At 35.5% G+C, this 14,508-nt stretch overlaps 1 protein-coding gene across 4 annotated transcripts in view; it reads left to right on the top strand.

Annotated features, from left to right (window-relative positions):
- The window catches only part of LOC107450835 (gamma-glutamylaminecyclotransferase C), a 54,784-nt gene that overhangs the window by 33,880 nt on the left and 6,396 nt on the right, over positions 1–14,508 (top strand). For 2 of the 4 annotated variants that reach the window (XM_087153383.1, XM_071184118.1), the window contains exon 3: positions 11,865–12,124. In XM_087153383.1, the coding sequence (XP_087009509.1) occupies positions 11,865–12,124 (260 nt within the window). Of the gene's footprint in view, positions 1–11,864; positions 12,170–14,508 lie in introns of all 4 variants that reach the window. The other 2 variants (XM_071184119.2, XM_071184117.1) reach the window with 1 other exon arrangement.

The raw sequence follows: 14,508 nt of genomic DNA, 5'->3' as shown, positions 1-14,508 counted from the left end.
TAGATCAATGATGTTACTATTAACACTCCTAAATACTTTTTGCAGTTTAGATTATTAGTATTAATGTTAGTGTTTAGTAAAATCCAATGTTAGTAGCATCAAAGTATTTAGAAGTGTAACAGTGTTGCTGATACCAGTTTAAAATACCTACATCAATGCCATCTACTTACTGTAACAATTGGTTTTCCAAAGTACTTACTTCATTTCTCACCAATTTTGGAAGCTCTTTGATATCGAACGTAAATAAAATTAAAAATCAAGATATTGTACTGATATTTTACAAGCAATACGAAAGAAATAAAATATTCCAATTTCATGAACAGTACCAAATTAGAAAAAATACATAGTCATATATTTTCTTCCTTATTTTTAGATTTCTTAACTAGTTTCTCATAATTTAACTGTAATTCACTATAAAATAGCAATATTATTTTCACTTTTTAAAATTTCTCTTAAACAGATTTTAACTTACATTATTAGACTAGAAAAAAAAAACTCTACTTTTGAAAGTGATAAGTAAAAAAATAAAATCCGTCGAAATCAAATTGCCCATATTTGGGATATAACAACCCATATACTCATCCTAAAAATAAGTTAATTTTTTCCTGCACAGAATTTAAAAATAAAAATGAAACACTTATGACTTTTTTTTAAACTAATGATTACAATTAAATTGGATTTATTGAACTTTGTACAAAAATATTAACGATGATACTTTCAAGAAATTCCTGTCAATATGTTTCATTATATTTTGTTTTGAAAGTATACTTATCCTAAAAGAAATTTCCTCTCAGAACTGAAATTTTTTTCCCGAAATTAAGAAAACAAATTACGCGGTGTTGAGTACCATATACAATGTTTAATTATGTGCTGAATCTAATGAAAGTTGTATTGGCTGTTTTGTTTATATTTGTGTGCATGCATCCTTAGAAACTAAGCAATAAGTAAAATACACTTAAAACGAAACATTTAGACCGGATATTAAAATAAACCATTTAATAAATAAGTTTAAACAGTAAAAATTCATTAAAAAGAAATCTGGATTTAGAACTTTAAAAATTTCATTGTTAAGAGTAACATGACGCCCGGGTCGAATAAGGTAATCTATTCTGTTTTACATTTATATACTATACAAGTTAGTGTAAAGTATACTTATTTAACTGTATTCATGAATATTTGCTTTACTGGCAACGAAGAATATTTAATGAATAAGACCACAGAATGTTTACTTCGAAAAATAGTTTGACAAATATGCAATGCAGTTTACCACTTTGGTGAACTCTATGACCCGAGATTGTTAAGTTAAAGGTGTTTTTACAACATGTAGAACGAATAGAATCTAGAGCTTTCCTAAACTTCAGTTAAAACAGTATTTTATCAGTGTTTTTTGTTTTAAAAAAAATATTAAGATGTCTAGATACGTTTTATTTCAGTCCAATATAATTCGTATAAATGCAATTTTCATAATTTCTTTGAAAAAGTAATTTTTTAGCAAATTGTTTGTGTAATAATGCTTAAAAAGCTAAAATAAGTTAATAATAATTAGCATGTGAAAGCCGTCGCAAAGTGATTTTTAGATACGATTCTAACATGTTTACTAGTAAAGGATTTTTTTAAATTTTTTGAAGACTAAAATTTGCACCAACTCTCAAAAACTAATTAAACATTTCTTAACTTGATGAATTATCTGGTTTGATAGAAATTTCAATGGGAACCCAAAATCGTATGATTACATTCTTTGAGGCTAGACAATATCTATTTAAGCAAACAAGTTTTTAAACAACAAAAAATTTTGCCCATAGACTTATAAAAGTATTTGTCAATGCTTGGTTGTTTATTAAATTTATTAGCTTTTATTGTAAATTTCTGGCATATAACAAAGTTATAAATTCTATTACGATATACAGCACACCAGGTGACCAAGGTCTGTAACAAACCATATGACATCAAAAACTATGACTGCAAAATTCAAGGTTTGATATCTTTACCATTGCTTTGAAGAGTAATTGTCAGTTCTCATAAAATTAATCGCAATTTCGAAACATGCAGTATATTTTTTATCTATCCGTTAAATTTGAAAATTTTGAATTTTTTTAAAAATGAAATTGCAAGGGACTTGGAACTTTAATATATGAAGATTTGTAGAATACATTAAAAAAATTCGCAAGTATAACATTCGATCGTACCTGTGTACAGTTTACTACTACCGATAACCAAAATACGAGTAACGTGTAATACCAGAATAAAACTACCAACCTCTAAATTTCTAATCATATAAATATTTCAATAGAAACTAGGGACTTAAAATATTGGTTTTCTAATTACTCATAAATATATTAATAATTTTCTGACGCAATAACCTGTTCTCAAATTATAAATTAAAATAAATTTAATTAAAAAATAAAATTATTTTGTATAATAAATGTAACAAAGACTGCTTTTAAAATAAACCTTAAGAAGAGTGACTAATTTCAAAACTAAATTTAAGAATTTTGACCTAACTTTTAACACAAAACAGCAAGATAAACTTTGAATATATCATGATAAAAAAATTATTGAGTCAAATAAATCATACATATCTAACAATGATTATGTAAGAGTTAAATTTTGCCTTTAAAGCGCTGCTCCAAGTCAATAATACAGTCAATGTGCGGCTCCAAGTCAATAATCCAGTCGAAGCATCGCTCCGAGTCAATAGTCCAGGCGAAGCATCGCTCCGAGTCAATAGTCCAGGCGAAGCATCGCTCCGAGTCAATAGTCCAGGCGAAGCATCGCTCCGAGTCAATAGTCCAGGCGAAGCATCGCTCCGAGTCAATAGTCCAGGCGAAGCATCGCTCCGAGTCAATAGTCCAGGCGAAGCATCGCTCCGAGTCAATAGTCCAGGCGAAGCATCGCTCCGAGTCAATAGTCCAGGCGAAGCATCGCTCCGAGTCAATAGTCCGGGCGAAGCATCGCTCCGAGTCAGTAGTCCAGGCGAAGCATCGCTCCGAGTCAATAGTCCAGGCGAAGCATCGCTCCGAGTCAATAGTCCAGGCGAAGCATCGCTCCGAGTCAATAGTCCAGGCGAAGCATCGCTCCGAGTCAATAGTCCAGGCGAAGCATCGCTCCGAGTCAATAGTCCAGGCGAAGCATCGCTCCGAGTCAATAGTCCAGGCGAAGCATCGCTCCGAGTCAATAGTCCAGGCGAAGCATCGCTCCGAGTCAATAGTCCAGGCGAAGCATCGCTCCGAGTCAATAGTCCAGGCGAAGCATCGCTCCGAGTCAATAGTCCAGGCGAAGCATCGCTCCGAGTCAATAGTCCAGGCGAAGCATCGCTCCGAGTCAATAGTCCATGCGAAGCATCGCTCCGAGTCAATAGTCCATGCGAAGCATCGCTCCGAGTCAATAGTCCAGTCGAAGCATCGCTCCGAGTCAATAGTCCAGTCGAAGCATCGCTCCGAGTCAATAGTCCAGTCGAAGCATCGCTCCGAGTCAATAGTCCAGTCGAAGCATCGCTCCGAGTCAATAGTCCAGTCGAAGCATCGCTCCGAGTCAATAGTCCAGTCGAAGCATCGCTCCGAGTCAATAGTCCAGTCGAAGCATCGCTCCGAGTCAATAGTCCAGTCGAAGCATCGCTCCGAGTCAATAGTCCAGTCGAAGCATCGCTCCGAGTCAATAGTCCAGTCGAAACATCGCTCCGAGTCAATAGTCCAGTCGAAGCATCGCTCCGAGTCAATAGTCCAGTCGAAGCATCGCTCCGAGTCAATAGTCCAGTCGAAGCATCGCTCCGAGTCAATAGTCCAGTCGAAGCATCGCTCCGGGTCAATAGTCCAGTCGAAGTATCGCTCAGAGTCAATAATCCAGTCGAAGCGTGGCTCCGAGTCAATAATCCAGTCAAAGCGTGGCTCCAAGTCAATAATCCAGCCAAAGCGTGGCTCCGAGTCAATATTCCAGTCAAAGCGTGGCTCCAAATCAATAATCCAGTCAAAGCGTGGCTCCAATTACTGTAGATGCAATTGCCAATTCACTTATTGTGACACAGCAATATTTAGAATTCTAAATTTCATATAAATTTAAAAACATTTCCTTACGGTAAAGTCAAAATTACTAATTATTCACAGATTTAAAAGCCTAATTTTAAAGTGAGCAATCCTGTATATGAAAATTTTCTATACAAGTTAATTTAGACATAACATGGTAGGGTAACTCGGTTACCCTAATTTTCGAGCAGAGAACACGCATAGAAGTGTCTGGATAGCTTAAATAGACTTTCACCCCATGGTCGTAGTTATATTACGGCGGTCAAGTAGTTACAGCGGTTAAGCAGTTTATTGTTGGTCATTATTAACAAAAGATAATTTAGAAGCAATGCTTTGATTCAGAATTCGAATCGTAACATTAAATTACACTATATCCACGCAAGGTGGATGTAGGCTCGTGACTTTAATTTTACCATCAAAATTACAAGAAACAATTAACTGCTTAAAGTCATTCTTAATAATTAAGATTTATATATTTAATGAAAAGTCGTACCACATTAAAGTTTAACTATAGAATAAAATCCAGAAAACTCGGGGCGTGGGAAATTCTGAAAGCTGAAGCACCAAATTGTAATACAGAGCATCACACGTTTATAATATAAATTCACTGTATAACTACAGCGAATATTTATAAGTAGTGCAATACTCTTTAATTATACGACATAGAAACGAAAAAATGACACCGTTGTCTAATTTTTATATTTCAAAATAAAGGTTTTATGCAGATCGCTCGGTTACTTGCATATTTGTAAGTGTTTAAGTTCTATCAAAAGTTCGGGACTCTTTCCTGTGACCTTTTCCTACTTGGTGCAGCAGTCCCTAGATCAATTGGACCACTGTGAGATTAGTACTAAAACAGTGTTGTTGTTGTTGTTGTTGCTCATTTTCGTTGCACTAGAGCTGCACAATGGGCTTTTGGTGACGGTCTGAAAAACATCCCTGAGGATGATCCGAAGATATGCCATCACAATTTTGATCCTCTGCAGAGGGGATGGCACCCCCGCTTCGGTAGCTCGACGACGTGCAAGCGAGGTCGAGCACTTTACAATAGAACAGTTTAACGAGGACCCATACCGCACACCCTCGATTCCTATGCAGACTGATCCAAGTGGTCACCCACTCGCACACTGACTGCAGCCAGTGATGCTTGACTTCTGTGATCTGCTGGGAACCGTGTCTTTACAATCAGTCCACTGCTGGACACTAAATTAGTGTAGTGCAAGAATGCTTCTGTATTGTCTTTGTATAATAAAAAAGGGAAAATGCCCAAATTATCTCTAAGAGGTCATTTGTATTACTTTATTAAGAAGTTAACAATGAAATATTGCAAATCTTACTGAAATTAAAATAATTATGACGAGGTGCACAATTATTTCTTTGTTTCTTCAAAGCAAAATATATATATATATATATATAATGAATAAATAAAAATATTCCTACAATAACTTTTGAAGAATCTTGTGAAGTATTTTATTAGCCATAGGATTTAGTGACTTTGCTTGTTGTGTGACAGACGGAAATCGTTGGTAGATTTGCACCCAGGCTTTGCTAAATCACTTCAGCACTAGAAAACGGTAGGTATTTTATTTAAGTTGCACCTGAGTTGCAAATTGGCGACGGTCTGGGAAACATCCCTGAGGATGATCCGAAGACATGCGACAGCAATTTTGATCCTCTGCTCCCCTGCTTTGGTAGCCCAACGACCTGCGAGCAAATTCGAGCACTTTACGGTAGAACAGTTTAACGAGGACCAATACCTCACACCCTCGGTCCCTACACAGACTGATCTAAATGGTCGTCCTCCTACACACTCACCTCAGTCGATGATGCTTGAATTCGGTGATCTGTCCATTGCGGGACTTGAGGGTAAAGGTCTCTAAATTTTCAAATAATCAAAAATGTAGACATAATTTTGGATGTGTTAATTTAGAAACTCTACTCTGTACGTTCCGCCTCCTTTTATGAGGCAAATGGGGTTGTTTTGTAGGGTAGAATTGAAGTTCTTCCAGACAGACAAGTGAGGTAATGTTCGCAGTGTATTTTTGTACGCTGAATTAATCGAGATTAATCCCCAAAGGATCGGACCTATAGGTAAGATGTTATAAGCGTTTCATATTCAAAAAGTACAAATTTATACTAGTACCTGTTACATGTGAGACGTTATTTCCATCTATTTTTCAAGGTGAATCGAATGAAATTATAAACAAATCATTAAAATAGTTCAAAAGTTGCAAGACTTTATATATATATATGAAAAGTATTACTTTTAACTCGTACTTATATATACACTTTACATTACCAGCTAGGTAGAATCTGAACAAGCAAAGTATATGCTTCAAAGACTCCTTTACGCTGAATTGAATGCCTCGAGACTACATTGCGAGACTAATAGTTCAGAAGTTATGAGGATTTTCTTCATAATAAGTGCAATTCAAAAATAGAACATCTTACACTTAAAAAAATCACCTTTCAACTTTTTAAATATTAGTCTTGTTGACTCATGTTTATTATCATAGGCTTGAATTAGAAAAATATGCACAGGAAATAATACCTCATTTGTCTGTCTTGCAATGTAGATGTATAAATAAGTGCATGTACAAAATTGTAGTATTTATACACAAAACGCTGATAAATTCTAAATTCGATCACCATAGTATTGGTCTCATTTAAGTCAGCGTAAAAATTGTTACAGAAAAATACTTTACATGTGTTAATAATTCATGTAAAGTAATGTAAAGGGTATAAATTAGTCCGCATCAAACGTAATACGTCTTCCGCACATGACTTGCACCAACCACATTGCTGGCGTAAATTATCCTCAGCGGTAGACGGATCATGGTTTAGAGTTCAGTAGCCACCATGCTAATTTTGGGAGGTTTTCGAGGATTTTCTCTCCATGTAACGCAAATGCGAGTTAGTTTATTCAAAGAGTCCATTCTGAAGGCAAATTTTACCCGATACTTGATCCAGGAGTTCCCTTGTCTTCTGGATTGGGTTCAAAATTACAAGGCTACGGGGTTCAACATTGGTAGTCGTAAACTCAAAAAATCGGGTTTCCAATTGGCTGATTGTGGTGCTCGTTATTGTAGTGCGACCGAAGTCAAGCATCACTGACTGCTGTCATTTAGCGGGTGGGTGACCACTTCGATCAGTCTACGTAAAGACCGACGGTGTGAAGTATCGGCCCTTGTTAAATTGTTCTACTGTAAAGTGCTCGAATTCGCTCGCAGGTCGTTATGCAGTTCTAGTGCGACGTAAATTATATACCTACCAGCCGTTTTTTAGTGCTGAAGCGATTTAGCGAAACGGGATAAAAATCTACCAATGATTTCAGTCTGTCACCCAACAACAAAGTCACTAAATCCTATGGCTAATAAAATACTTCACAAGATTCCTCAATAGTTATTCTAAGAATATTTTTTTTTCTTTGAAGAAATAAAGATATGTAGAAAGGTGGGTACTTTACTTACGTCACACTGGAGTTGCACAATCGGCTATTGGCAACTGTCTGGGAAACATCCCTGGGAGTGATCCGAAGGCATGTCACCGCAATTTTGATCCTCTGCAGCCCTCTGCTTTGGTAGCCCAACGACCTGCACGTGAAGTCGAGCACTCTTCGGTAGAACAGAGGACCGATACAGCGCACCCTATTTCCCTACACAGGCTGATCGAAGCGGTCACCCCCCCCCCCTCCCGCTTACAGACCGCAGCCAGTGATACTTGACTTATGAGTTCTATTGGGAACCGTGTCTTTACGATCAGTCCACTACTGGACAAGAAATAAAGAATAATTGCCACCTCGTCATAAGTGTATATTTTAATTTAAGTAAGTTTTGTAAGATTTCATTGTTAACTTCTTAATATAGCCATACTAATGATCTCTTAGTGATAATCTGGGCATTTTCCCTTTTTTATGATGCCAAGACAATACAGACGCATGGCAACAATTTTTTTCTTTTAAATATCACAATTTATGTCTACGTTTTACCGAAATGTACAGGTTTAAAACGTTATATATAACAGGGAGTCGCATACAATCTCTGGCCAAATTATTATACGCACTCTAAGATTCTATGTAAAATCTTAATTATCAGGTGATACTCTATACAGCTCTTATTGTTTTTACGCAGTTTCGTTCGTGTATCAATTGGATAAATGAGACGATATATTATATAAATATAGAACATTTATTATATTAGGTATTATATTAGTCTATTATAATAATTATACCAAATGATGAGACGCACTGTAGATTTCTAATAATGGCATGTTTTGCACGAGTTTATAGGCTGTACTTTTATATTTAAACATACATGTAATGGGTTTTTATTCAGAATATTTTTTATATACTTCCTATTTGTATTTATTTTTAACGTATTGCATTACAATGTTAACCCATTGATACTCGAACATAAACAAGTGCAAACCGGTTTCAGTTACATAAAAACAATAATGCTGTAGAGTATCATAGAATAATTAAGATTTTACATAGAAACTGATTGTGCGTCCAATAATTTGACCTGAGACTGTAAATGTTGAGATAAACATCTAAGGGAGTTCGGGAGCACATCATCAGAATTAAAATTGCGTACGAACTTATGCACGAAATGTCATAATACACCGCTAGGGGTTCTTTCCTATTATGAATGGCACCTTCATGTGTTTTATGGAGCGTCCCTAGCCGCGTATGGCCACATTTATGGACATAAGTTTCTATGCAATTTTAATCTCGATGTTGTGTTCTAATTCCCCTAGGAGTACACAACATTTACGAGATCCTCTGTTAAATAGAACGTTTTAAAACTTGTACATTGAAAAAAAGAAGACTAAAAATGACATTTTGTTTTTAAAAAAAAAGATCTGTCGATTTCAAAACTAATTACAGATTTGAAATTTCCACACCCGAATTAGACAAGTACTTTATGTAAGTGAAACCAAAAATGTGCTCACCCGTGTTAACAAATTGCGTTCAGTTTTAATAATTAAATCAAGAAAATTTTTTTTTTGTTTACATCCGATTGTGATAGTAACGAAATATAAAAAATAATTATTGTATTTTTCAATTTTATGTAAATTTTCTTTTCATAAGAAACAGTGCAAATTCAAAATAAAACACTAAAAAAATGTATAAAATTGAATTTTCACTGGCACTTAAAAGTAGGTCTAGCGGCCCTGGTACTGATAGCTTTTGAGAACTAAACTTAAAAAAAAAAAATCTGACACTTGTAGTTTTATGTAACCGTCGTTGAAAAGCCGACCCAATTTTGAGTTTACGACAACCCATGTTCAACTCCGTATCCTTGTAATTTTGAATCCAATCCAGACGACAAGGCAACTCTTGGATCAAGCATTGGGAGAAATTTGCCTTTGTAGAGGACTTTTTGATGGATCCCGCATTTGCATCACATGTAGAGGAAAACCTCCCACTGTCAACCTAACGGCAAGGGGACCCATGATCCGTCTACAATGAAGATATTTTACATCAGCACTGTGATCGGTACATGCCGGATGGGGAACCGATCAGCCATCGCTGAGATTCGAACCCTGTTCCACTCACTGTTAGGAGGAACGCTCTATCCCCACCACGACTCTTAGACTTGTAGTGCATGCATTTTTAAAAACATTTCAACAACAGCGCCTATGCCTTTGAATGGGTAAATTGACCATGAACCCGGTTGGGTTCAAAATTTACTAGATATGGGTGCTGCTATAAGAACAGAGGGACCAATATTGGGATGTCTAGATTTTTTAATATCGGTCCGAGAATGGCCAATATAGAACTTACATTGATTTAATGATTGAACCTACATTGGTTCTGATTATGGGCCGGATTTTGATGACATTTGCATTTTTGGAAATTTTTTGTCTTTTAGAGCATTTTTTTAGATTTATAGGGCATTTTAATTTAAATTTTGGGGCGTATTTTGCATTTTAATGCATTTTTTAAAGTTTTTTGTTAATTTTTTCCAATTTTTATTATTTTTTATCAATTTTCATTATTACACTGGCTTCCAAACAATGAAGAAAATCTATAGAATATTAACAGGTGAAGCAAAATCTTTTCAAATTGAAGAAGAATTGTCAGTAAGTGTGACCGTCCTTTTCAAGTAAGCACCAATAACATCAGTAGACGTTGAAAGAAGCCTCTCCTGGTATGAAAATTTGCTTTCAGACAAGAGACGCTCGTTTACATTTCAAAATATTAAAAAAAAATTTGATAATCCAATGTAATTCTGATATTTAGCAATATTATGAGATGGAAGTTGTTATATTCATTTAAGTTTCTATACAAAATAAAAATATTTTGGTGTCAAGATATTTTCCTTTTTTTGTTATTTTAGGATATAAAACAAATTTTTCAAACTTTAATGAACGTAGAACAAGTATTGCATTGCTTTATATTTTTTAAATGACTCATAATAATTTTAAAGAGCAAAAAAAATTTTTAATTCAATATTTTTACTTTATTTCAGGCATTTTTTGCGCAATTTTTGGATTTTTAAGGGCAGTTTTTGCACTTTTTAAGGGCATTAGTTGGGATTTTTTAGGTCATCAAAATCCGGGCTCTAGTTATGATGGATATCGGGTGAATTTGACAATTTTCTATAGGATCGATATTGGTTGTAGAGTGACTGTAAAATATCGGGTGCATTGGAAAATTCTATATAGAGTCAATATCAGTAAAATAAAGTAACTTTGAGCCAAGATTCGACTCGATTACTGAGCAAAGAGCTTTTTCCGATATTGGCCCTACATAGAATAGTCCGGTTCGCGCGATATTTTACAGCCACTTTATAACCGGCCTTATATAGAATTGTCGATATTTTATATTCATTATTCAGCCACTATATTAGCAGTATGTAGGTCGATATCGATTCAATAAAGGACCCAATATTAAAAAAAAAATTGGTCCCTGGGTGTCTGACCCATATCGAGTCGATTTTGAACCCAAGAAGGTAAAATTGTTGTCAGGGCTTGCCACGGTAAACAATCGAATGGATGCCCATTCAAAAACAAACATGCTGTTGTGGAAATGTTTTTACAAGATCAGTACAACAACTACAAGTGCCGTGATGGCTCCTGGGATAGAGCCTTGCAATGAGAGGAACAGGGCCCAGAGATGGCTGATCGATACGAATTCCGCATCCGGACACAGAGATGATTGTGCTCCGGAAAAAAATCCGGATTTTTCGCTAACCACGATCCGGAAATCCAAGGTTCAGAAGTTTCAAGAAATCATCGATCAAAAATTTTTGTATATTTTATTAAAAAATATTAGAACTAGAATTTATACTTGGCATCTCTTTCATTTTTAATTTTTTTTTCCTGGTATAATAATAAATGTGATTAGAGATAAAAGTAAACATATACAAAATTATTCATTTAAATTATGCTGCATATAATTTATTTAGAATCGCATGTTTTGAACATATCAATGATTTAAATTTATAAAGACATTAATTTTTCGAAATTCGTCATTAATGATTTTCAGGATTTTTGAGTTGGGGGCCCACAATCACTCCTGCGCAATACTGATATCCCCAGTGGGATCATAGGTTAGCCGTGGGAGGTTTTCCTTACCATGTAACGCAAGTTAGTTCCATCAAAAAGGGAAGGTCTGTTCTTATAGTAGCCATATCGAGCCAATTTTGAACCCAACTGGGACCAAGGTAAAATTGTTACTAGGGTAATTTATTTTGTTGCTTGGGTGGCTTTTGGTAAAAAGGGTCTTTGAAAGTTCTGAGGACCTTACAAATTCTTTTGCAGAATGGTTACCATAATTTTTTTTCAACAAAAAGGAAAGAAAAAAAAGTAGTTATTGATTTTATCTAAAATATCTTTCAGAATATCGTGGGAGAAATATTTTTGGTGGATCAGAAGATGCTTTCCCATATGGATGCATTCGAATGCCACCCCACCTACTACACGCGGATCGAAGTGGAAGTAGAAGTGCTGGAGAAAGAAAATGATTCGAAATTCAATCTCCCAACGATTGTGAAGCCCTGGGTCTACTTTCTCATGAGATTTCGTCCCGACCTTCTGACGCTGAATTACTTGGAAGATTATCATTCACGGGGCTCACATGGCTTGGAATACATAAGCAGGTATAAGAGACCTCCTGCCCAAGACTATTATGATGATGTTAAAATGTAACTATGGCTTTTCATACTATAACACCCAGATAGCAAAAAAATGGTTTATTTTCACTCAGCAAAAACCTTTTAATGTAAATTTAAAACGGTTTTTTATACGGTTTACGTGTGAACCTTAAAACGTGATCTGTGACCATCTGCTCTATTCTACGCACATTACCCTCATCAAATTACCTCATCGCACATTACCTTGGAAACAATTAAAATAAAACAATTAAACAGTATCCAGCGAATACCACTCTTAACTATCACGAAGGCCTATGTTACAACGAGCACAGAGGCAATCCAGATAATGACGGGTGTTATGCCAATTGGTCTGAAAATCGTGGAGGACATCTTTTGCAAAAGGGTGAGGTGGGACTGGAGACTCGAGGACATAAATTATATTCTACCTATTGCTTTTGTTTATAACATAGATTTTGAGAAACCAGCCCTAGGGCATCCTTCAGATTACATTGCCTTGCCCTGGGGATATAGCAGCCCTAAAGATCAGGGAGTGGAGATCTACACTGATGGCTCTCTGATGGAGGCAGACTGTCCGAATAAATTCAGGACTTCACACGCAATGATAGTCAAGAACAACGGTATCACGATTTTCAAAGCCTCCACCAGAGTCACTGATAACACCAACATATTTATTGCAGAGCTGTTGGCAATCTAGTCTGCCCTGATATGGTTACGTCAGCATGATATTACACATGCAACGATTTTTTCAGACTCACTATCATCCCTCCAGGCCCTAGCTAACCCAGAACTCAGTTCCAAACTTATAGAAGAGATCAAAAAAATTTGGAATAAGAACACTATTTTGAACTGGGTAAAAGCACATGTGGGGATCCAGGGCAATGAGGAGGCAGACAGGGCCGCAAAGGAAGACATTGGTTCTGACAGTGTAGATCTCCAGGTTCTGAAGACCCCCAAACAAACCAAAACAGAAATCAAACAATATTTAATGGCAAGGTGGAAAACCAAATGGCAAAATTCTGAGAAAGGCAGGCATACATTTAAATTCATTAAGACCCCGTCAACTACAAGGTTGCAAACTAATTTCTATTTTAACCAATTTCTGACGGGGCACGGAGTGTTCGGAGTATACCAAAACAAATTTTTTAATAAATCAGATATTTGCTCAAACTGTAACCAAAGACAAACCATAGAGCATCTTTTCTATAATTGTGATCGGTACCGGACACTCCGAAAAAATTATTTCTTCCAAAAAACAAGCCAACAAATTTTTGCAGACAAGGTCTGTAGAGAAATTATTAAGATTATCATTAAAACTACTCTTGGGGAACATATGGCATTAATAAACGAAATTGACAATAACTAAAATTTTAACCTGCTTGATCTAACCACCTTGACAAAACTTTTTTTTTGGATCACATTGACATTTTAGTGTTTTAACTTGCCTTTGCATGCTTTAGGTTTGTTTACAACCTTTGGATTTTAATACATTTGGTATTTTACATTGCGATTGTATTTTATACACGGTTTTTAGATTGTTATACACCCCTTTTAGTATATATTGGTATTTTATCCTCTGTATTTTTTTGTACTTTAATTGAATTTACTGTGCTTTACTTGTTGTTCTTCATTTTAACTACCTGTTACTACTTCACTCTCACTATTTTGGTTCTACCAGCATGATTCAAGCTGGCTTGATTGGCTGTATCCTTTCAATGCCCTATTGGCAAGTGTATACATCTGTGATTTTGTCTCTGTTTTAACCTATCAATTTTAGCACTATATTCATTTATCCTTTCACCTTTTGGTGATTTTATGAGTGTATTTACGGCTGTTTTTGGTGCAATTGTTGGATTTTTTTTGTCTTGTATTGAGGGGTCCACCAGCTCTGGCTCACTCAGTTTTTACTGGTTGTCTCAGGGTTAGTAATTTTCATATTTTATATATATATAATTTTTGTATTTTATTTATATAAGGGTTAATAATTTTTGTATTTTTTTTATATAAGGGTCTGTTGACCTATTTTAATGATCCACTGTATTTGGCGTATGGGCCTAGGCCGCTGTATAATTTCAAGTTACCTTGGAAAGCAATCTTCTATATGAAAACCTTAAATCGAGGTTGACTTAGGGTTTTCAAGCAAGAAAATAATCCATGAATAAAGCTAGTCTCAAGGTGAAAATAATCTTAAATCTAGATATTTATGAGGTTTCTTTTCGCAAAGTTTCGTATGCACAGCTAAAATCCACCTTGTCATGAAATTTTAATGGACAATGCAATTTGATCCTATCGCTAGTGTGACGTCAGCTAATACGTCACGATGGACCTCAGTGACAATACTTTTTTTAAAAAAAGAATGAAAGGTTTGAAAC

This window comes from Parasteatoda tepidariorum, chromosome 10, assembly GCF_982258835.1.
Source record: "Parasteatoda tepidariorum strain Cologne lab strain chromosome 10, Ptep-v5.0, whole genome shotgun sequence".
In the NCBI taxonomy this organism is placed as follows: Eukaryota; Metazoa; Arthropoda; class Arachnida; order Araneae; family Theridiidae; genus Parasteatoda; species Parasteatoda tepidariorum.
Note: the sequence above shows the minus strand (reverse complement) of the source record. Positions and strands in the feature narration are given on the sequence as shown.